The 23,641-nt window shown below is 41.5% G+C and overlaps 2 protein-coding genes across 3 annotated transcripts in view; one reads left to right on the top strand and one right to left on the bottom strand.

Moving 5' to 3' along the window:
- CRYBG1 (crystallin beta-gamma domain containing 1) overlaps window positions 1-6,301 on the top strand; it is a 93,792-nt gene extending 87,491 nt beyond the window's left edge. For both annotated transcript variants that reach the window (XM_032443287.1, XM_015858653.2), the window contains 2 exons: window positions 1,684-1,846; window positions 4,720-6,301. In XM_032443287.1, coding sequence (XP_032299178.1) covers window positions 1,684-1,846; window positions 4,720-4,808 — 252 coding nt within the window. In that variant the 3' untranslated portion in view covers window positions 4,809-6,301. The remainder of the gene's footprint in view (window positions 1-1,683; window positions 1,847-4,719) is intronic.
- A 556-nt stretch (window positions 6,302-6,857) lies between these two features.
- On the bottom strand, window positions 6,858-23,586 carry RTN4IP1 (reticulon 4 interacting protein 1). Its single transcript, XM_015858656.2, has 9 exons — window positions 23,317-23,586; window positions 22,669-22,820; window positions 22,407-22,475; window positions 22,035-22,159; window positions 19,234-19,282; window positions 17,519-17,655; window positions 15,883-16,066; window positions 14,474-14,566; window positions 6,858-6,990 (listed from the first exon to the last, which is right to left on the bottom strand). The coding sequence occupies exons 1-9, from the start codon at window positions 23,558-23,560 to the stop codon at window positions 6,874-6,876; spliced, it is 1,170 nt and encodes a 389-aa protein (XP_015714142.1). The 5' UTR covers window positions 23,561-23,586; the 3' UTR covers window positions 6,858-6,873.
- Window positions 23,587-23,641: the final 55 nt, after the last annotated feature.

The following is a 23,641-nucleotide window of genomic DNA, read 5'->3' as shown; positions in this document are numbered from 1 at the left end:
AAGCTTAAGGATGAAATCCTGCTTTCCCTCAACCCTTTTTCGACCAACACCCCACTATCCCTTGCTGGTTATTCCATGTTTGCCAAGTTCCATCCTTTTTCCATGCCTCCGTACAATTTCCCAAATGAGGTCCTACTTTTCTCACAGTTCATAAAACTAATTGTGCAAATTGTCATTGAGGTGAGCAGAGGTATTTGCAGTTCATAATGTTTAAGCATGAACAGTCTTAGGTAGGGATGCAGGCCAAAGAAAATTAAGTTACTTTAATACTGTTAAACAGCTTGACTGCAAAGAATCATGTGAACTTTTTCTATAGGATTGTATAACTTCAAAAGCAGATGTTTATAACCACGTCATCTATGCTGGAGGGAAGAATCTTGCTGTTAATAAGCTAAGACATTGTTTGGACGTGTTTACAGGACAGATGCAGTGGTAAAAAGGATTTATGCAGGCAGGGAAATTATGCCCAGTAAGCTAAAAGCTTGAATATCATGTACAAAAGACTTCTCTCATGACTGTCTCCCTCAAACATTTCATTGCTAATTCTTACATCACGACAGTGTGGTATTGTATGATTCTGGATAAATGCTCTTTCATTTCTCTTCCCTGCGTTTTTGATAGTGCAATTTTGTTGTACATGGAAACTACACAGCTTGTTCTGCATAGGAGTCAGGTAACTCAGCATGGAGTGCAGGGGGGCAGCACTGATCTTAGTAATGAAACTCTGCCATCTTTCTGTTGAATGGCAGTAAAGTCTTTGTATTTTGCACAAACAAGTGGTTTTCACCACGTTAGCATTCTTTTCAAATCAGCTCAATTTTTGCCAGTAGTCATCTTAGCAGTAAAGACATTTGCAGAGTTCTGACATCGTATCATCTGACAGATGACTGCAAAGGGATTACAGAACAAAGAGGAAAATACCTCTGTGACATACTGCGGCACTTAATACAGTGTGAGGCTGTGTCCTTCCTCAAGCTCAAAAGGTTATTGCAGAACTGGAAAAGACTAAAGAATAGCTACAACAAAAAAACAGCAGAGATGATGCGTGGAAGAGACTAACTAGCCAGGACTACATGTAGTATGGACAAGCCACCTTAACATAAGGCAGGGTGCAGGAAAGAGAACATCAAATAAAGCCAGTTTTCTTTTGTTGTTGTTGTAGTAGTTTATATAGTCCATATTTATGTGGACCTGCTTGCTACAGAAGGGTTATGATGTGGATTGGTGTGTGTTCAGACAGCTTGTATTGATATGAGTGAGTAGTAACAAATTCATACACAGGATAGAAAACGTGTAGGTATTACAGATACCAGCTCTGTGTGGAGAATTCTCTGGTCTTAGAAAGTGCTATAAACTGAGAGAACGTACTGGGAACACTCAGCATGCAGAGCAGAATGAATGTAATCTTCCATAGCAGCTGTTATCATCCACAGATAAAGGGAGGTGCTAATTGCACATTTTGATGTGATACAGCATGCCTGTTTTAATGGAGAGTGTCAGCAGAAACAGGAATAGATATAAAAATAAATAGCCTTGAGTTTAGGGGGAAAATGTATTCCTTAAGGGGAACAGAGTTATTAGATCGTTTTCACCTGCTTTCATCCCTTATGTCTGATTTAAAAAATAGTGCATGCTAGAAGTAAGGCCTCTTGAATAATTGCTGTTGCCTTTCTGATTATATAGATGGCAGAGGATTGCTGCTTGACAATCGTTGGGAATCTTATAACTCCTGGCTCTAAACTCGGTCTGTCGTTTGAGCGGAATGAAGACAAACAGTATTGGCATATTAGTCCCGATGGCAGGATTTACAGCAAGATGAAACCTAAGCTGGTTTTAGATATCAAAGGTAAGCAAATGTGTTATCTCATTACATTGTGGCTTAATTACATGGTGTTTACAGTGGGATAGGCACTAAACGTGCCTATAAATTAAAGATGGTGTTACAGTTACTTTAATCTAGAATCAGAAAAGACCCGATGAGCTAGTCTGACCTCCTGAATTATACAGGCCATAGGACTTTGTTGCATTTTTCCTGCACAGACTTTAGGAACCCACAGTACTGGCTTATCTTGTCTTCCCAGTGTCCACTCAGTGTTGTAGATACCCTCATTTAATTTTACTCAGCATTGGGTAATGTGAATATAATTATTTCAAAATGCTGAAGCTAAGTTTTCCTTACCTAGCTTCTCATTAACTTCAATTTGTATAGAGCAAATTTTCTTATACATTAGTTGTAGATGCAATCACCAAAGGATATTAGGAAAGCAAAGGCAGCATTGTAATCTGACGTAAAAAGACACATGAAGTTTTTCCATTTAGGCCATACCTATATTGTGAGCATGAAGTTCTGTCACAGCAGCCTAATATCTGTGTGCATTCAAGGCACACTTTACTGTATTTGTTGTCACAGCCAATTTGCTTCATGAAGGTGCTGTTTCTGAGCAGTCCTTGCATTCACAATTTCATAGGTCTGATAGAGCAGCACAGTGATCATCATCAAGTGTGATCATCATCAGGTGTTCCTACGTAACTCTGCATCTTTTGGGGGTGAATAGTCATTTTTATCGCTGCTGATTTCTTTTTAGCAGTTTTAAAGTGGATTTTGGATTCATGTTGTGGCTCTACCTACAACAATCACAAAGCAAAACAAAATTATCAGCCACCGGTCAGCACTTTGGGACTAAAAAGGACAGGCAGAACGGTGAGACAAGGGCTGTGTAACGTCTGACTGTGATACAGTGTTGACACAAGCGCTCATAAATTCTCTTTACAGCCTTATAAAGCTGGCAGTGATTAATGTAAAACTTATCAGAAGGACTGTAGTTCAAAGGACAGTCCTAATTCACTTTGGGTCGGCAGGAAGCGGAGCGCTACCACACCCACCTGACTTCAGTTAATCACGTTAACAGTGCATCACTCAGTTTGCACTTAAAATTGATGCACTTCATAATGGATAGCTCTGATGACAAAAGTACAGACCCATTCTGTAGGTACGTTTATTTGAGAAAGCATAGTAGGAACATCATCTCTTTCTGCCAATTCTGCTGATCCAGTCTTGCCCACATATAGAGCGGTAATGAATTCTTCAGTAAATGGCTGTGGCTGTTTGGCTGTGCAATGTCAATGCCACCCAGTGGAGACTTGGCGTGGTGCAGTGGCTTGCTTAGAGTGCGGCTCTTACCATAGCAAATAGCCTGGGTTCCACTGAAAGAAATCTCATCTCTTCCCAATATTACATTTATATTGTACCGAATACTACTTACAAAGTAAGCAGCACTTGCTTCCCTGCCCTGCAGTGATAACTGAGCGATGTATCCAACATCGGTTTTTGCACCTGCAGGTTATGGCTTTGGATGTATTTGATCTGGTATTCTTCCCCCAGTTTTTCTTTTCTGAAGACATTTCCCAATACTTATGTTGTGTGTCTCTGCTGCTTCTTAATCATTCACTGGTGATGGGGAAGGTGTGAATCGTTGGCACAGACAGCCCAGGGAGGTGCTGCAGTCACCGTCCCATGCAGACGTGGCAGAGGGATGTGGTTAGTGGGCATGGTGGGGATGGGCTGACAGTTGGACCAGGTGAACTTACTTAGTGGTGTTTTGCAACTTTAATGATTCTGTGATTCTCAGAGACACTTTCTGATTTGGGAAGCCTCCCGCAGGTCTCTGAAGCAGAGATCAGCGAAGGTGCCTGAGATGGCATTTCCTTAGTGCAAAAGAGTTGCTATGAAATGTGCCTGACCACCTAGGGCTCCAAGTACCTGTTATTTCTAGGATCTGTTAAGAGTCTATATTTGTATATTCAGAGGAGGCTTTCAGCTGCTGGGCACATCTTCTCCTATAAGGAGGTTGTAGGGAGGCATGGGAGAGAGGATGCATTATGACAGGAGTGTCCCAATGTTCTGTACACGTCTCCTTACAGTGGGAAATGTACCAGCTACAGCAGGTGTGGTACCACGTGAAAGGCATGCAACTTACCCTCCTGCAGTACATCCAAGATCTAAAGCAGTCAGCTCTGACTTTCAGTTCTAGCTGAACTTTCCTCCACTTCTGAGTCCAAGAGAAAATAGTAGTAGCACTCTTCTATGGAGCACATTTGGCATTGTGTACCGTAAATTAAGCCCGTCTAAGAAATGGATATATTTTACATTCAGGTTTGCTCAGCTGCCACTGGGAACAGCTGAGCATTGGTTGTGTTCTGTGTATGGCAACCTATGGTGCAGCTGGTCAAAACGTAAGGCAACAGTGGTAAAGAATAAAGGAGACTCAACCTCATCCCCTGACTTGCTCTATTTTTATTTATTTATTTAGTATGGTCTTGCTTCTACTGGCTGTTAACAGCAGGACTTCTTTCATAGTGTAACTTTAGAACAAAGTGACAACCACTGAAGGGAAACCAAACAGTTGACTTGGACTTTTGGGAAGTGGCAGTCTTTTAGGAGTCAGATGTGGCTGTATTACAGTGTTTTCTTCCTTCTCCATTCAGGCTGAATAGGCTGAAGGGGGTGGAGAAGAGCAGGCAGACCTCCCTGCTTCAAAAGAAATTCCAGAAGCTGGTGGTGATAAAAATGAACGTAATTTGTATTTTCAGTGCCTCAGGAGAAGGAAAAGCCATCTACAGTACTACATCATCAGTACCTACTAGAGTAGCCGTGAAACCTAGAGCACAGTCTGCCTTTTAGTTCAGTGCTAATCTATAACTTTGAATTTTTCTTTACAGGGGGCACACAATACGATTGTGATCACGTCGTTGTCAACGCAGTCAACGAAGGAAAGTTAACACAGTGCTGGGAACCAGTGGTTGTGTAATTCCAAATGAGGAAGGTGATGTCTGAATTGGGCACTGTTCTGGACATTGGAAGCACTGCCAGCTTTGAAGGATGGATGATCAAGAGTTCTGTCTTTTCAGCTTTACAAAGAACAAGCAACAGAATGATTTCATATCTGTCTCTCTACCGAACATTATGATCCCTATCAAAGCTTGGGTATCTCTCAACCTTCTTTTAAATCATTGCAACTCTGTGAGATAGAGAACGGTAGCATGCTTCAGACTAGAGGGAAGAACCAGAGGTGGGAGAGGCCCCAGAGATAAAACCAGATCAGTGAGTACTGAATCCAGAACAGTCAAGATGTGTAACTTTAAATTATTTTTAAAGGTGGTTTTTTGTTTGTTTGTTTGTTTGTTTTTAAACTAAGGGCTAAAATAATTAAAGCTTATTTTAATACAGGACAGGAGTGCAATGTGTATACGGTATAGCAATTTAGGCCTGTTGGCTGATAGCATAGAGGAATATTCACTACTGAAAACTTAATATATTTGTCTTACTGTAACAAACTTATGTTTACTGAAAGCTTAAGACCACTAGCAAACAGCAGATCCAAGGAATTTTTAACATGTGGTTTCAAATCTAGTTAGTATGCTAAAGTAGTAAGTCCTAAATTAAGAAGAAAAATAATCTAGATTTGCTCATGTAGAGGGAGGATATAAATGAGTAGATGATTGTTAGATAAAGAGAGGGTTGACAAAATAACTTATCAGAATGTGAAGAACTTGCCTGCCCATTTCCTAAGCTGCCTAATTTTTTTTGTTACATATATTTTACTTCTTTGCCAAGACAAATTTTATCTTTTAAAATAGCTCCAGTAAGTGCAGTCTTCTTGAACTCTAGAATCATTTCTTATATAGAAAAAAAAAAAAAAAAAGAATTCTTAAGAAAACTGTCAACCATGACTGCGAAAGCATCTAAGCACCCTGGTTACCAAGCCTTTTAACCACCAACTTTTGGCCTATGCTCTGGCTTGCTGTGGAGAATGCCAGGCTCCCTGGGATTTTGGGTGGTGCTGCAGAGCAATGGCAGTGTTGTTTGTTCTGTTACCCTGCTCTGAACCTGTGTTAGTTTTCCATAATAATATTGGCAGAAAAGTAAAATATGAAAAAACTTTTGTACTATGCTGCTGTGTTTTGTTCTGGCTTAGCTCAGTGTTATTACACGCTGCACCTAGGAGCACCCAGGCCTTTGTCTTGCACAGTAAGTCTGTTCAAAAGTAACATTTTCATTACTATTGTGTTGCCTCAAAGGACGCTGGTGCTTGAGTTGTCACCACCCCAGAGGAAGTGCCTTACTAATTTTCCTCCTCCTGTACAGAAGTACTGAAGTTTCATTGCTCTGAAATGTGCTGCTTTTAGTTCTTCATAGAAAATATGTTGTTATTGGTTCCAAACGGTACTTTGTCATACCAGCGTGCTCTTGCTATATATAATATAGCATTTTACAAATAAATATAAGTTAAATAACAACTTATTGAAATTATTTTTAAGTTAAGTTAGAAAGGTGACACTGCAGGAACTGTGCAGCTCTCAATTAGGAGGATGCCACTTTCCTTTCATCTACCCCTGTGCATCTGCAGGTAAGTAACTCGCATGCGCCTCTGACACACTAGTAGTGTTAAAAATAGTCCAGCAGCTTCACTTCTATACCCAGTGCCATTTAACAGGGGACATGGAAGGAACAGGACCTGATCACTGGCCACTGAACATTCAGTGTTCATTCTGCATGAACACCACAGTCAGCTGAATTGTTACCATGAGTCAGGCAACTGAAATAATTATCACTTACAGACTGATTTTGTTCTGTGCTTCTACTCAGATTAGTTGTGCCATAAGGGATTTGGTCAAAGTACATCTGACCTGAAGTACAGTCTTGAGACAGCAATGCAATCATTTCCTACAGGAGAAGTTTACAAGTTCTGAGAATGGACTAGATTTGAGTTGTTACACATGGTATATATCGCAGATGCTACATACCCGTTCAGGTTCGAGTGTCATTTACCAGTTAAGCATGTGACTGAAGGCACAACAATGATTGGAGTTGCTTTATTTTTTATCAACGACATCGATCACTGTTTTTCCACGTGCGTGTCCTTCTTCTAGTTTCAGAAAGGCCTTTGGGACTTCAGAAAATGGGAAGACTTGTTCGATAACTGGCTGAATCTGCAGAACAAAGCATCACTGCATTAGGAATGAAATGGCACTGTTTTAGCACCTTCACACTGTTTAAACAAAGTAGGACTTTTAATTGCACTTAGGGCAGAAGTTGCTCAGTGCAGTCACCACCTTTTAACTTCTTTTCTTCTGCATGCAGAAGAGTTTTTGCTTTCTCCCCGGGTTTTGAAATCTCTTCAGTTGCACAGCTCAGAGCCCGAGCCCAGGACTAAAAGCATGGTGCAAACTTTAACCTCCCACATATCTATACAGTTTTCTTGTTAAACCAAAAGCCTTTTAAGAGTTTGAATGTTTTAAGATACTTAGGAATCTAGTGCCCATCTGCACCAGTTTGTGCCTGAGTATCTTCAAAAGACCTGGCTACGAATGAATTACCAGTAGAGAGTACACTGCTGCTGAATCATTTGGACACACTTGAAAACTCAGCCACTGTGTCTTCATGCTGGCATAGATCATGAAGGCTGGCTGGCATCCACTGCTATTTAGGCATTAATTTTCTAGAGTAGCCTTCTGGATTGTTTTAGAGCAATCACTAATAACGAAGGTGAAAGTACCAATTCACTGAGCCTATCAGCGACTAAGGAGCCAGAAAACCCCACCAGCATCTTCTTTGGAAATTGCAGTACACCAGTCTCAGTAGGACTTGTGCTTTGCTAGGAAATATGACAACCGGTGTGCCAGTGTCAGAGCATTGCCTTCTTCCAGAAGCTTTCTTTTACCAGAAGGTGGAGTACCTACACAGACTGATGCTCAGAGCACAGAGCTACCAAGGAAAGGTCTCTCACCACATACACTCCCCTAGCTGGGCTCCAGGCATACAGCACCCTCCCCAGCAGCACAGTTGCAATCCTGAAGTTGTCTGCGCTCATACAAACATCTTCTCACTTATCTTTATTACCTTCAAGTCCAATTATTGCACTAGGGTAGCTACTTTTTTTTTGTTGTTGTTTTAACAGTATTCTTAAACATCAATAATCAGACTATTGTAGCGCTAGCTCTCTTAATTTTGTTTCTGATGTTCTCCCTTTTATTATGTTGATGCACGTCTAGCAGAAATGTCACATGGCAGAAAAGGAGTGAATCCCCTCCAAGAAAAAGAACTGGCAGCTGGTTCCTAAAGAAAGCAATTGTGCCAGTAAATTCACTAAGTGCCTTCCATCTGCCAGGCTGCAGGGCAGGAGGCTGGGTAATGCCTTCCATTTGTTTTAACAGCAACCTATGCAGCCAGACCCCTAGCAAAAGGAGGAGTAAGAAGCAAGAAAAGGGACAGAAAGATGCTGTTTAACACTGCTACTTAACTAGGAAATAGATGTGGGTCATAACTAAGTTCAAGCAAAAATCATGTTAAACTCAGAATGGAAACATCATCTTGAGCATTGGCAGTCAGGGACACGGCCTCAAAACCACTTGCATGAGATGTCTGTGGGTAAAGCGAGCATGAGAGTAAACTGCAGCTGCTGTGACAATCAGCAGGAGGAATGTGCTGCTCCTCAGCCACTGCTCTGAAGATCAACTCTTGCTTTCATAGCAGAAGCCTTCAAAATAGACAACCAAACAACAACCCAATCCAGTAACCCTGCTGAGCCAAGCACACGTGCAGCGCTTGCACAAGCAGTTACTATTAATGGCAGCAACAAAGAGAGACGTGCTTCAGTTCAGAAAAATAAGAGTATGGAAATGCATGGGCAGAGCTGACCCTCACAGGGCAAGGGGCTGGGATGAGGGAAAGGGATCACAGGAAGGATGCAGTTCAGCTGTGCGGTGTTGACAGGCACAGGGGTGCCAGGAGTTTGCTTCAGACACGTGCAATACCTGAACAAAAAGAAAACTTTAACATTCTGCTACATGTAGTGTGGGTTGTGGCTTACAGCCCTGACACAACTCACCCTTAGGTGAAGTTCAAAGCATCACGTGTGAAAAGTGGTGACACAGGGATTCAGAGGAACCCCAAATCCAGCCAACAGATCAATACGCTGTAAGTACTGCAAGCACCAAGCACTGAAAGCCCATCTGCTCCATTGATGTAACCTCTAGTTCCATTTAAACACTGGCTTTAGGCAACGCTATAGAGAGACATGAATACTGAATTGATGATCCTGACAATCTGGAGCATTAAACATTTTATCTGGCTGGCTGCTCAGCCCCATTGTTTGAATAACCCCAAAAGGGCTGACCACGTCGCAGCACAGTGATTCACTCAGCCTTTACCATAATCCACTGACTAAGATAAAATTTCTTTCTGTGGACAGACAAACAAGCAGGGAAGCGTCTGCCGTTTGTTGAATGTGTGATAAAAAATAATGGAGATTAACTGGATAATACAAACACTGCCTATTTACGGCCACACATCAGTTCCTTGCCAGAGGACACCTATTTGTTCAGGGAAAAGGGATTAAACTAAAGTCTGAGAGAGAAAGGATTACACACACCTGCACTGAAATGTTTATCTGAAAACAGACTGGGGCTGAAAGGTGTTTTCCTCCTCTCCATTCTCTCTAATGTAGAACATAACGGAAAAGACCAGCGTGCCATTTAGACTCAGCTGAGCTGGAAGGTACAACATGAGCACAGTGCCTAGATGCAGTGTATGAGCCAGCGCACAAATGCAGCGCTTGATGTTCTGCTTTGGCCTTCAGTGAGTATCCCTTCAGCATCAATGAGAGACTTGAACAGAACTCGTTACAAAGAACAGCCTGCATCCCGTAATTAAACACGCAGTTATCTGCTCAATACCTCATTGTCATCTCACGGAAAGAAAATGCCTGCTCCCATGGTCCTCTTACAAACAATTGTGTTACCAGACATTCTTTGTTAGTTCGTCAAGCCAAGAAGCATTCCTTACTATCAAACATGTAACAGCAGCTCACAGTAACTCGCAAGTATCGACTACAATTATTAAAATGCTAGAAGATAAGTCCCAATTAAGCAGACTATGGTTCAGAGTGTAGAAGAGGTTTAAAAATCTCATGTTCCTTAATTGGCCTTGGCAGCAGCTTCTACAGAACACAATAAGGAGCATTAAGAAGCCGGAAGAAGCCCAGAGGGGCAGCACATGCCAAGCTAGGCCAAGTTTACATCAGCAAAAGCGAGGAAGATCCTGGGTTTAGCTACTACTGAACTGTGCTGAAAAATTATTCAGTACAGCAAAACGCAATTGTGTCTTCGAGAATTCCCTAGCAGTTACGTTCTGCTGTTTCTGCTGGTGATTGTACTGATCTGTGGGCAACAGGACCGTATCAACAAGACAGAACAGACTTTACTACAGTTGCATGAAACATCCAAAAGCATATTATATATTCCACAAATAGTATAAAAATATATTTGTCTGACCTGCGCTGTCTTCTGTCTCAGAATTCACTCAATTCACAAAGGTAAGAGCTGTCTCCTTGATCCTACACTTCACTGTTGTGCTGGATAAGGCTCCTGGCTATGGTAGGAGACCAGTAGTAACTTGCTACAGAATGTGCAATATATCAGGCTCAGGCAGCACATTTGATTAAATACCAGACATCTGCTGAAAGTTTTCCAGACCCCATGTTGATGTGAGCTCTCATGCTCAAATCACTATATTTTTGTTGGCTATGATTAAATGCAGATAGAGGTTCTTTCTTGAAGAGACGGAAGGACTGATTAGTCTTTGGCATCCCATCCTTGATTAATATTTCTAGGCTCTAGCCAACCAACCTGGCAAGCAAAAGCACTGCAACAACAACAAAATCTAAATCAATGGAAAAGGTACAAGCTTTGCAGTTTAGCACACGGGGAAGGATGATCATTGGAATGAGCCTGTACAGCACTGCACAGGAAGAAGCACAGCAAGGACAAAGAGCAGCAAGCATCCCATCCTTCAATCTGGTAAAGCAGGCTGCTAAATCCAACACAGCTTCTCCCTGCAGCAACACGTACACATGACACTGCACAGAAGTTACACAAGTTACAGACGTGCGATTGCTTTTCTTATGTGTATCTGTGCTGTAACGTTTATCTAGAAAGGAAACAATACAAAGAACGCCCTGTTCATTTCTCTTTCTGAGACTCTGCTGCTTCCTTTAGCCTGACTTCTCTGAAATCAGTTTTTGCCCATCTGGTGCAACTTTGCTCTGAGAAAAGTATTAAGCCACCAAAATACCACACACACCTACACTGTAGGTAAAAGACACTCATTAAAATGAAACCTTCAAGTTTCTGTAGGGTTGTACATTAACCCTTACCCTGCCAAGGCCCAGCAAGTGCATACAACATCCTCAGCGCTTCCCCTTAATACTCTAGTGAGTCTCTTGAGCCTGTCTTCCTCCCCCAGGCTTCATAAAAGGCAAAGTAAGTGCTCAATTATAACTACAGACGTTTATATTAAAACTGGATGAGGTCGTTGAATTAACAAGCAAGAAAAAAAACCAAACAACCCCAAAACTAAAAAATTCAAGACTATCAATGTAAAACACGGAACACTAACAACAAATACATCAAACTAATTCCTAAAAAGCTGTTCCATGACAACGCTGCCAGCAGAAACCAGTGACAACCTTTCAGCAACCAGTATGTCAGAAAATCTATGTTCTGAACCAAATACTGTATTGATTTCGGTTGTCTTTAACTGAGAACTTTGTAATTCAAGACGAATGCTCTGCCATGGAAGAGATCCCTTGCTTCTGACACGCACTTCATCTATTGATTTGGTGGAGCCTACGTTAAGCCAACCCTCACTGGCTTGTAATTAACTGACTAAGTTGAACCCACAACAGGGACATCCCAGCAGTGTATAAAGCAGCAGGTATTTCTAAAATCTGACAAGGAAACGCTCAGCTTTCTCTGTGCCCACCACTGCCGCAGCAGCCTCCCAGCTCATCAGTCTCACAGCAGACGCTTGGCAAGACGCTGTGCTGCAAGGCAGACAAAACAGCTCATAAGCTGAAAATGGTTTTATGATCCCCAGAACTGAGCTGAAGTGCAGTGAATTACAAAGAGAATATTATGCTCCTTCTTCGCCCAACCAGTTTATCAAATTCTTTCCCTCTTCTCCCCATTAAAAAAGGCTGCTCAAAGAACTCATCCTCACAGCTGACATTTTGCAAATCTCTATTCCTGGTTGCAAAGCAAAGGTTATCTGTGTGAAAACCAAGTACCTTTAAACGAAATACCCTGCTTTGTGCCTGTTCATCCACCTAAGGATGGGGACTCTTTTTGCTTTCACAGAGGAAGATGATGGAACACAACAGAACTAAATACCCGTTTTGGTGCAGAAGAACTACAGAAAACCTGACATACAGATCTGAGCTATATGCTCTTCAAAGCTTCACTTACTACAGCATCACCTCTTTTTCATTTCTTTCATTTAAGTCCACCTTCAAGACTTAGGGTATGCTAAAAAATGCCCCTTTTTCCAGTTTTTCCTGTTCATGTCGCATGTTTGTAACAGAAGAAAGGACAATTCTCTGACATCTCAGTATATCCAGAATCTGCAATGCTCAAATCTGTACTCACTCAAAACTAAGTTCAACCACACAAGCTCACTTTGCTACCCATCCTCTAGCCTTCTTCCTACACTTCAATAGCCATTTTAGGGACAAAAATGCTCATTTATTACACTCCAACCAAAACACACATTTATTGGAGGGAGTACTCCATAATTCACTGTAACACATCTCTCTCTTCCCCTTTTTCCAAGTACCTACTCTTCTGAATGGATGATCTGTCCGTTTTAGGAAACTCCCACGTCTTGACAACAAAACTCAGTCTTAGTAACAGCTGTATATATGGATCACATCTGGGACATACAAGACTGTTTACAACACCGGTGTTGGCAATATTTCACCAAGAGCACAGTACTCATAGGATGACGACAATGCAGATACACAGCGTGTCATTTTGACCTGGTCTTGTCAACACAGATTTAAAAAGAAAAGGGAAAAAAAAAACAAGCAAACATCTTTATCCTCATGGTCATCTTACAACAAAAAGTACACTGGGATATTCATGTATGCCTGACGTACATTTTAAAAGGCACTATAACTCAGCTGTCCATATTATTAGACAGATGCATACTGATTAAGCCCCATCTCTATTGCATAAACAGGCATTTTTCCAAAGGCTTTCATGGGCATATTTTGCATTTCTGTTGTGCATACAAGGTAGGAGCAGAACAGAAAACAAGTTGTGACCAGCTAAGGATCAGGACAAACAGTAAGAACAAAGGCAAGGACGTATCTGTTTCTTAGTCAATTGTAATTCAGTCGTGTGATCGGATGAACTCACAGGATGAGAAGCATCTTCCAGGATTTTTTATCTAGACTGTAAAACAAGGCATAAAGCACTGAGCACAGTGCCATGTGGAGTGGTGTAAAGCCAACAAGGATCACCATTCACCACACCTTATTTGCTTCTATAGCCTTTGTTAATGAGTAGATAACTTTTTAGGAAGCAGACTGTATCAGCAGCACCCCACTCACAACACAGGAGTGGCTAAATTTAGTGAGATTCTTCAGTGCTGCTGCTCAGAATAAAAAGGATATAAGCAAGCAGAGACTGTGATGCAAATCTTTATAACATAATGCATAAAGAATAAAGGCAACCCAACTCAGTAGTCCTTGAGAGCACTACACTGTTCTAAGTATGCACAGATTTTGAGTTCAAGATGGCCTGGCAGCTCACTTACCAGCACGATGAGCTGGCAGGGCATACTCCTCTACTTAGGCACTATGCAAAAAGATGAACAACAACTGTCCATATTCCGTGCTCTGAAAATGTTAACATGAAGTTCCCCAGAAGAGAACGTGCCAGGACCTACAGCACCACGTATCCAATACACAAACGGGTGGTTGACCTCTCAATCTCATCTGCATTTTGTAACAAGTTTGTAGACCTGAAAAGACCAGGTACATGGAGATTCCCCAAAAGCTTATGAACACCCATAAGATTTCAGGTCATTGTGTTGAATCACCACAATCATACTCTGAAGCACTGAAATAATCAGGCACCAGCTTACCAATGCAGTTCACTCATTGTCTGCAATAGGCTGAATATTCTTGTTCTGTACACATTACGTGCAGAGCTCCTGATCATCTGTGCCATGGAATTTACATATGCAGACATACTTACAGCCACGTTCATCCTGACCAAATGAACCAAACAAGGCCTCTAAAAGTTCATCATTTTCAACAGCAGAATTTACACTTAATAATTCCCTCTAGCAAAGAACCAAATGACTGGGCACCCTTTCCTTACAACTTACTACAATTGAGTTTTTTTTTTTTTAAAGGAGTAGGATGAAGAGGGAAAAAAGAAGAACAGCCTTAAGCATTATAAATACCTAAACTCAATGCCAAAGGCAGAAGTTAGAAATCAGAGCACATCAGTTGTTAACTTCTCCACTGTGACTCGTAACAATATATTACTTAACTGCAAATTAAACCATTTTTGAGTCAAAGAAGCATCTCTTTCAGCACAAAAACCTAAATAACCATTGCTGACATACCTTTCCTGAGTCAACTAGTTGCGCTATTTCATCCAAGCTTGGTCCGCTTGGCATAAAGAAGGCCCACCGATAATGGACTCCTTTCATGAGATGCTACAAGAAAGATCACAAATATATGTTTTAAATAATGAGAGGAAACTGAAACAGGAACTAAAAGTAAGGACACAGGTAAATCTAGGTAACCCGTGACAAAGCATCAGGGAAACAATTTAATGGAAAAATATGGATATTATTTGCTAGTGTCTAAAAAGGAAAAGTTATCTAAGCACGTGGATTAAATGTACAGACAGGGATGCTGTATCACCACAACAGGACCAGGGTGAATTTTATGTCCAGTTGCACAAGTCAGCTAGTTGAGAAAAACAACCACCTTGTCTCTGCAGCTGGAAATAGCATTATTTCTTGTGTAAGAAAAATGGCACTATGCATTTATGCACACTCACAAGGAGGGTGAAATAAATCTACCAACATGACATTTAGAACTTTCCACCTCAGTGTCAGTGATTAAATTTTCCACCATCATATTTGCCAAACTTGTCACCATCTGATGACAGATGGCGGCTCACACAAAAAGCGTTCCAGGAAGATCACACAAGTACAAGTCAAGAGCTCTCTGAGAAAGCTGTTACAGGCATAAGTCTTTATCTGCCAAAACCATGTGTGCCATACAGTGTCCTTCATCATGAAAATATGCAAACTGAGAAATCATATTATGTGACTTCTTTCCAGACTTTCATTTTTGAGGTTTCATTTGAAAGCACAATTACTGGACCTAGAATCTCACTCAGCCTCATTACAGAAATACCATGGAAACAACTTGGATAGCAAGTGCACACGTTGAGAGAAGAACAAAGTCTAAAAAGCCTCACTGGGAGAACGCTTTAAACTAGAAAAATCAGTATCACCATCCAGCCACATGAATATGGAGGAGATGAAAGACTTTTTAGCCACTCTCAATCACTTTTATTACTCCGTGGTGCTGGTATAGTATATAGAGAATCAGTAAATGTTTTGAGAGAAACCCTGACCAGCCTAAGGCAAGCAGTAAAATTACATGTAATTCAATGAGGCAGGGATTTCTGGTTACTATGAAGCACTAGGCGTCAGCAGGACTCACTAGGAGGCCACATGGAAAAGGCAACACACAATAAGGAATCAAAACTACAAAGCACCCTATACTACTATATATACACATGTATATATGGGCACAATGCTAGATTTTGTTGGTTGTGGGTTTTTTTGTGCAACACAGAAGGAGACAGAATCAAAACGCATCTAAGTATACTCAATGATATATGAGGAAGATGAGAAAGATGTCTCCAGATGAACCACATGACTACTGCCTAAGCCACAAAGGAAGCCATGAGGATATAGCACAACATTCAAAAATACAGGATTCTGTCAAATACCTTCACGGTTTTGGAGCCTATCGTGACTCCTGTTTGCAACATGCCATCAGCCACTCCGAGTCTGTCCATGTTGATCAAGAAAGGCGTCACTAAGGTAACGTACGTTGCTCCCGACCATTTCTTCAGGAGATCCAGTGCCCACTTCTCAGTGGATCCACCGACATTATCTAGGATGAAATCAAATCTGGAGACATGTAAAGAACAGGCTCAAAGTCACGATACAGGGAAAATAATCATAAATGAACTAATATATGAAACTGGCTGTAGTTCACATTTCTACTTGTCACTGCAGTACATTAAAACAATCTGCCCGCAAGACAGCAGCAAGCGAACCCTATGACCCCACTTTTACTACAGAAAGGGAGTTAAAATTACAGGTTATTGTCCATTTACTGCATAGAAGATAGAGACTATTTCAACAATTAAATGGCCCCTAACTCCAAAAAGCAGACTCTCAGATGCACAATAACATTCTCTACTTGCTCAAAGCCCTCTAGAGCTTTCTCTCTTCATCCCTCCGACTGTAATTACTGAAACATCCTTGAGGTCTGGTCCTAGCATTCAACAGAATGCGTCAGAACTCTGATCTAGGCTCCTGCCCTGACTAGGAATGTCTCCTGTTCATGCTGTACTTACATGGAAACCAGTTCCAGTGGCCAAAGTTACATAAACATATTACTGACATTTTTATCTCGACTGACAGCGCTTCTCTCTGCATCTCCCTATTTGAAGTAGAACTTCACAAAGCAAAGGGTTTAAAACTATTTCTTCACATTATGGTTATATGCAACTACTGGCAACAAGCCACACTTTTACCATTCGTTCTTATTATCCCAGCACATGAACCTGTAAGGAACCTTTTACCCAATAAAAGGGTACACACCTCCGTAGAGCAGTTAACAGTAAGATTATTTTATCAAGTGAATGGTTTCTATTTCTCCCCCCACATTAGTTCAATTTAGCTAAAAACAGCAATGTAAATACCATCTTCAAATGAAAGTCACAGAAGACCAAGTTTAAACAGAAGACTGCAAAAATCAAAAAGGAAAAAAAAACCCTTCAGTTCTAAAGAAACCCCCCAAGCTTCTTAAAACATATCAGCTGTGACCAGATAAACATGATTATTCAGAGGCAGCTATACACAATGTTACAGTAATTCATTCCCAGCTATGTTGTGCAGTAGCTACAGGGCTGGAGGCAAGTCACTAAACTGCTTCTTGACATAGTTCTTCCCTGTAGAAAATAGGTTTTTCTATTTATGAACCTCGCAGACAATTCCTGAAACTTGTTTTGATTTATTCATGCCTTTTTAAGCATTTCCAGATCCTACAATGGAAGCTGACAAAGCTGATCAAATCACAGTCATTACAAGCACACAAAAGTGTGAGCTTGTCTCCACAAACCCAATAACCGGTTAATCTTACAATGAAATCTGTGCTTCAGATACTCACTTCGCACATTATATTAAGAAAAAAAAAGAATTGGAATGAAATTTGCTTTAGAAAATATGGCTTTATAAGTGGGTAAAAGCATAAAAAATAAGAGGGAGTCCTGACAGACTGCAGCCCAGAACCAAAAGGCAGAAGGACTGATGGCTAACTCCTTCATCTGAGTATTAAGCAATGCAAACACGTACGAGGGCAAGGCTTTAAGCTGCTGTTCCAAATTTCCAGTTTTGTAATCAATCACATCATCTGCTCCAAGCTTTCTCATCAGCGTGTCAGCATCGTGGGAACAAACCGCTGTCACGTGGGCACCCCAGGCTTTCACTAGCTATAAACAGAAGAAAATAAGTAAAACAAAAAGGCAAAGGTTTAAAATTGAGCGAGGAATACTTAAAAAGAAAAAGATATCATCGTTACATTACACAAGGTAACACATCACAAATCAAACAATGGTTAGAACTTATAGATATTTAAGGCAAAAGGTAGAGGACAGGGTTGGGGTGGGTGAGGAGGGATTTCCCATGCGATTTGCGAACAGTAGCTCTCAGGATAGATAAGACTTCAAATAACATACTCAGTTCGTCTTCTGCATCTGGCAATTTAGCCTATGCATTTATAAAGCTAACAATCTATAAAACTAACAGCAGATCAACCACTGCAGGGATTTAATTTTATCTTCCTATCTGCTCATTAAGTAATCCAAACCTCTATCTCACTGTAAATAAAGTACTAATATTGAGGAAGAAATAAGCTCTGATTTATTTCCAGGAGTATGTCAGGTTAGCTCTTCTGCTTCTGAATTTAAAGCAAAGGATTTTTGCTAGTTATTCATCTGTTCTGTAAATTTCATTCAAAAGATTCACACTTATCTTTTTTTAATTGACTCTAGATTAATTACTAATCACAAGACTAATTAGGTAGAAATCACAACTAGTCAATGGTTGGACAGCCTTTCCCACTGATCTAACTTATCCACCCGCTTTACCATGGCTCAGGCAAATAGTGTCCCTCTAAAACTCTCCTGAGAGCTTCTTAAAAGCATTATGTTTCCAGTTTAGTAACACAGAACACAGCGGTGCAGTCACTCAAGACATATATATTTATTTTATATTCTCAAGAGAAAGCTATTTCTACACCAGGTGATACCAATTAGAATAAAAATCCCTGAATTAAATGAGAACACACAAGGAGAATGTTTCACATTTCAAGATACTCAGTAGAAGACTGGTCAGTAAAAGACTGTTGAGTCTCCAAAGATTAGGGCAACTAGAAAGAAGGAATGCAAGGCAACAAGGCAAAGACAATGATGGAATGTCAGTGTAAGCCACTATGCTTTCCTCAAGCTGCTCATGAAAGCCTCGTGCCTCCCGTATCACTGTCCACCCACGACAGCTTTAATTGCTACCACAGTACAATCACAACTGCAATCATCTACATTCTCCATCATTTCCCTACTCATCTGCCAAGTTATTTCCATATTTACGGAGCAGAAGTGACTGAAGGAAAATGAAAACAAGTGACAAATTTCAAGTGCTGCAAATTAAGAGATTTCTTCAAAGTAAGAGATTGTGGATGTGCCTTCCCTAGATGGGGCCGTGAGCAACCTAGTCTAGAGGGATGTGTCCCTGCCTATAGCAAGGGGGTAGAACTAGATGATCTTAAAGGTCCCTTTCAACCCAAACCATCCAATGTTCCTACGATTCCTGCACCTAAACTATGAACTGTGTTCTTTTAGTAACAAAGTGGCAATCGTGGTGGAAGCCCCCTTCTTCCTACTAATACAATGTAACAAACAGAAAGGAGCAAGTCCCAAAACTGCTGGAGCTCTGGCAGCTCAATGGGTGGCTTCCTATTTCAGTCCCTCAACTCCCTTCCTTTGCACCCCGGGCATGCTGTGTTATATTACCTGTACAGCAAATGTGCCAACTCCTCCAGAAGCTCCTAATATTAACACTCTGTAAGAGAAAGTGAACACTTATGGAATAACTCTTCAAACAAACAGCATAACAACTATTTATTCTTATACATCTCCAACATCAAATTACTATATGCAAAACACTTATTTGTCATTCAGTATTACTTCATGGTTAACTCTTCAGATACCTAATAATGTGATTTTAGCACAGCTCTCATCCTGCTTCCTGTGCTAAGAGCATCATCTCAAACAGGGAGTCAGTCAGAAAGCCTTGCAGGCGAAGCTACAAATGGTGTTTCAACTTTGGACTCATTTGCTAATTCTAGAACCAAAGGTACATCCAAGGTGAAGTCTTGGCACAGGGCTGTGGAGAATCATGTTTCTCCACAGTATTTGCCAGAAAAATCTCAGTATTTTCAAAAGCTGGTGATGTTCCTGTTTTGTATCTCCCCGTGCTGGATGCTGAGGGCTTTTACAACACAAAATTGCACTAGACAACCTACAGTATCAGCTGACAAAAATTCTTCGAAGTAACCTAAGAGACCTGGCTTTGGTCACAGTATCCATTCTAAATTGGATACTCTTTTGAAACTCATCAGATTCTATTCCCTGCTTCTCTCATCTAAACTTGTAGAGTTCAGATGAAGAATTTGAAACCACAATGCCTGCTGCTTTGAAACCTGCCAAAACGTACTTACGCTCAGAACCGTGCTTCTAACTGCGGATGTCTGAAACAACATTTGTATTCAGATCTGATTATCCTTGAAAAGTCTCAGGGAATACTTTGCTCGAGGTACCGGGTTAAGCTCATCTTTATTGATACAAAAGACAGCTACTGTTAGAACTTCATACACGGTGTAGAAAAAGCAAAGAAAGCTCTTTGCTTTACAAACTATGCCTATGCTCTAAGAGCGTCTCAGCTTAACTGAGTAATGTGCCACCCTCCAGGCCAAGTGACCCAGGCCCACAAAGCAGGTCACCACCGCCCTCATACACACTGCACAGCACTTGTCCTGGGCTGTGCTCATGCTGCTGTGGCTGTCACACATGTGCATGAACGCTTTCAACACAGAACTCCTTGGATTATCACTGTGAATACAGCAAGGAAGGTTTAACAGCTTTTGTTGAACAAACATACTTTCTGCTGAAGCAGGACCCCCACCCACGAGGAGTTCATCAGGTTATTACCCAGAGAGAACTTGAAAACCACGGTTATTCTCAACATGCTGGATAACCAGCACATTCACTTTTACCTTGTGCTAGAACACTGACGTAAATTACAATGACTTAGGATAAAAGCTGTGGCAAAATGACTAGAGCTGCAGTGAAGCAGGAGACATCACCAACAATGTGAGCACACCTCAGGTAACTCAGAAAAATAAAGTTTGGGAAAGTGCAGCAGCTGCAGCAGGTCGTCTTGTCAGATCAAGGTACAGGCATTGTGGCACTGACAGCAAGTACTGTGGTTAACCCACCCTTCTACCTTGGAGAGGCAAAGAAAACAATACACACCAGTAGAAACACTTGTTGTTTTTCTAAGCTGTCTTAACACTGCAATAAAGTACCAGTGAAGGAGTTTTCCTCAAGGAATACGGGTACTCTTTCACAATAAGACACACTCTTATACACCCTTCTACATAGCTATTTACACACACCTATAGGAGACAAAAAGACCAACAGAACATTACTCACACAGGCAACTTCTTACTGACACATTCAAGTATTATGAGAAATTAAGAAATGTGAGGTAAATTCTTGCCTCACAAAGTTACTGCTTTGAATTGTTGTTCTTTCAGTGACAGAACAATTCCATACTTGTTAGGAACCTAAAAGTAAATGTTACACATTCATCATTTTTATGATGAAATTTACCATGAGATGAAAAACTGATCTCTCAATTACTTTCTAAAGAGGTGGGCGAAGAACTTCAGTAAATCTGGTATCCTTTGCTATGTGTTGCATTACAACAGTTCACATCCCAAACACAAGGAGGTCAGGTAACTAGATTCCTATTGCCCAATTATTCTCTTATAACTTAAACTTTTGAGACAGCATCATAGTTTTAGTGAATATTTGGATACCTATTTACACACCTCCACCATGAGGTGAAAAAATCTGCTCTAGACTTTCTAAGTATTTATCCTCTCCTGACCTCCACCCGCCATTCTCAGACTAACAAGCTGACAAAGCAAGCCAATTTTTTTCTGTTTGGCTGCTAGTCTTGCCTGTTTTCCCCTCTTACCTTCCTGACCTTATTAAATGAGTTCTGTCCTGTGGGTCAAATGAGACCCAGTCACCTTTCCCAAAAAAATGGTAAATCAGCCTGCCCCAAATTGTTCCTGCATTCAGAAGCGAACCTCAGTGAAACACACCTTTGTGACTGAGAGGACTTTCTGAGAGCTGATCTTTAAGACAGAGAATATTATATTTGGGCAGCTGCCCTTGCAAGTAGAAAGGCAGTCACAGTACCTTTCTAAAGATACCATCCTTAAGTTATTTATATAATCACACAGAGTACATATACATTAGACTGCTTCTCTATATTCACTATTTAAAGGAAGAGAGGTAGTGCCAGCAAGTGGCTGTAAAACTTCAGTTAAGCTCCACATCTGAATCTCCCTCTGAAACAGCCTCTTCCTCAGCAGCTGCACAGTCTGAACCTGGCATCTTCAGCCAGCAGGTCTTTGTGAATGCCATGGTGTAGCAGCCTTCAGCACTGCTAGATGTCTTACCAGCTGCTGATCAGCACAACAAAGAAACACTCTATTTTAGCACCAGCACTAGTTACTTACCTTTTCCCGCTGCAGTTACTTTGGTTCAGTCCTCCAACTTTGTTAATTGCAGACCACGCTGTGAGACCTACATACGGTAAGGAGGCAGCTTCTACGTGACTGAGACATTTTGGCTTAAAAGACACCTGAAATAAAATCAGTCTTATCTAAATCACACAGCGGATGCTATGTGACACCGAAATATTTAAATCAGCTTCACTGAACAGCAAATTGACTCTTGTACACTTTCAACTATTTTGGAGATTCATGTCTAGCAGGAGTGTAGATCAAGTCAGATATCAAGAAATAGACATCTATTTAGGCATCAAAGTATATAAAAGAGAACATCAGTATTTACAGCTTTGGTTTTTCACCTGTTATCTGCAAGTTTACCTCATTAGCACTGGCTACCACAAACTCTGAGAGCGTGCCTTGTTTCCACGGAGGAATTGCTGCCCATACCTAAAAACAAACAGAAAACAACTACCAACATCTGTGCACAACATCAAACCTGTTATCAAAACGCAGTGAAGACAGCCCAGATTCAGAGCGCAAAAATGTAATTATTTTCTTACTATGGAAAGGCAGCTGAATAACTCATGGTGTATTTTAACTATGTGTTTTTAGAGAAAAAAAACCTGAGTAGTGGTATCACCTCATCTCCAGGTTTGAAATAAGACACACTAAGTCCACATTCCATGATAACACCTGAGACATCCCGACCAAGCGTTAGTGGGAACTCAGTATCCATGCTCTTGATTTTCAGGGGATCCCGCTTCATGTTTAACGCAGTTGCACCGTAACCACCTAGAAAATGTGAAATTAGCCGTTACAGACCTTGGTGGGATTTAAGGCCTGGTCAATGCCCACCATCTCACAGAATCACAGAATTGTAGGGGTTGGAAGGGACCTCTAGAGATCATCGAGTCCAACCCCCCTGCCAAAGCAGGCTCCCCACACCATGTCACACAGGTAGGCATCCAGGTGGGTCTTGAATATCTCCAGAGAAGGAGACTCCACCACCTCCCTGGGCAGCCTGTTCCAGTGCTCCGTCACCCTCACTATAAAGAAGTTCTTGCACAAATTCATGTGGAACTTCCTATGCTGTAGTTTCATCCCATTACCCCTAGTCCTATCCCCACGCACTGCTGAAAAGAGACCAGCCACACCACTATGGCTCCCACACCTCAGGTATTTATAAACCTGGATCAAGCCCCCTCTCAGCCTTCTTTTCTCAAGGCCCAACAGACCCAGTTCACTTAGTCCATCTCGCGGTTAGGGCGGCTCGTGCCCCGCCACTTACTTCTCATGCTAAGGTCTATGGGGTTCAAGCTGGCGGCGTGCACTTTAACAATGACCTCGTTGGGGTAGTGTATGACGGGGAACACCATGTCCCGGGTGAAGCGCAGCACCTCGTTGCGGCCGTACTGGTCGATAACCCACGAGGGCATGGCGGACCGTGCCCGTACAGAACCATGGATCCCACGTACCGGCGGTCGCTGCCCGCCTGGCCGCGCCGCACAGCGCAGCGCTGCCCGCACCAGCATGGCCGGCAGCAGCCCCCACCCGCGGCCCGGTGCCCGTCCTCACTCAGGTCCCAATGGGCGGCCGCCGTCTTGGCCGCTCCG

Source organism: Coturnix japonica, chromosome 3 (assembly GCF_001577835.2).
Source record: "Coturnix japonica isolate 7356 chromosome 3, Coturnix japonica 2.1, whole genome shotgun sequence".
NCBI lineage: Eukaryota > Metazoa > Chordata > Aves > Galliformes > Phasianidae > Coturnix > Coturnix japonica.
This window is presented reverse-complemented; position numbering and strand designations above follow the sequence as displayed.

What these genes read in the sequence shown, in the direction of transcription:
- RTN4IP1 (XM_015858656.2), bottom strand. Translation starts at nt 23,560, where the DNA reads ATGCTGGTGCGGGCAGCGCTGCGCTGTGCGGCGCGGCCAGGCGGGCAG. An exon ending in CATAGACCTTAGCATGAGAA is followed by an intron (nt 22,821 to 23,316) that starts GTAAGTGGCGGG and finishes CACATTTTCTAG; the next exon opens with GTGGTTACGGTGCAACTGCG. An exon ending in CAGCTTAAAGCCTTGCCCTC is followed by an intron (nt 16,067 to 17,518) that starts GTACGTGTTTGC and finishes ACATGTCTCCAG; the next exon opens with ATTTGATTTCATCCTAGATA.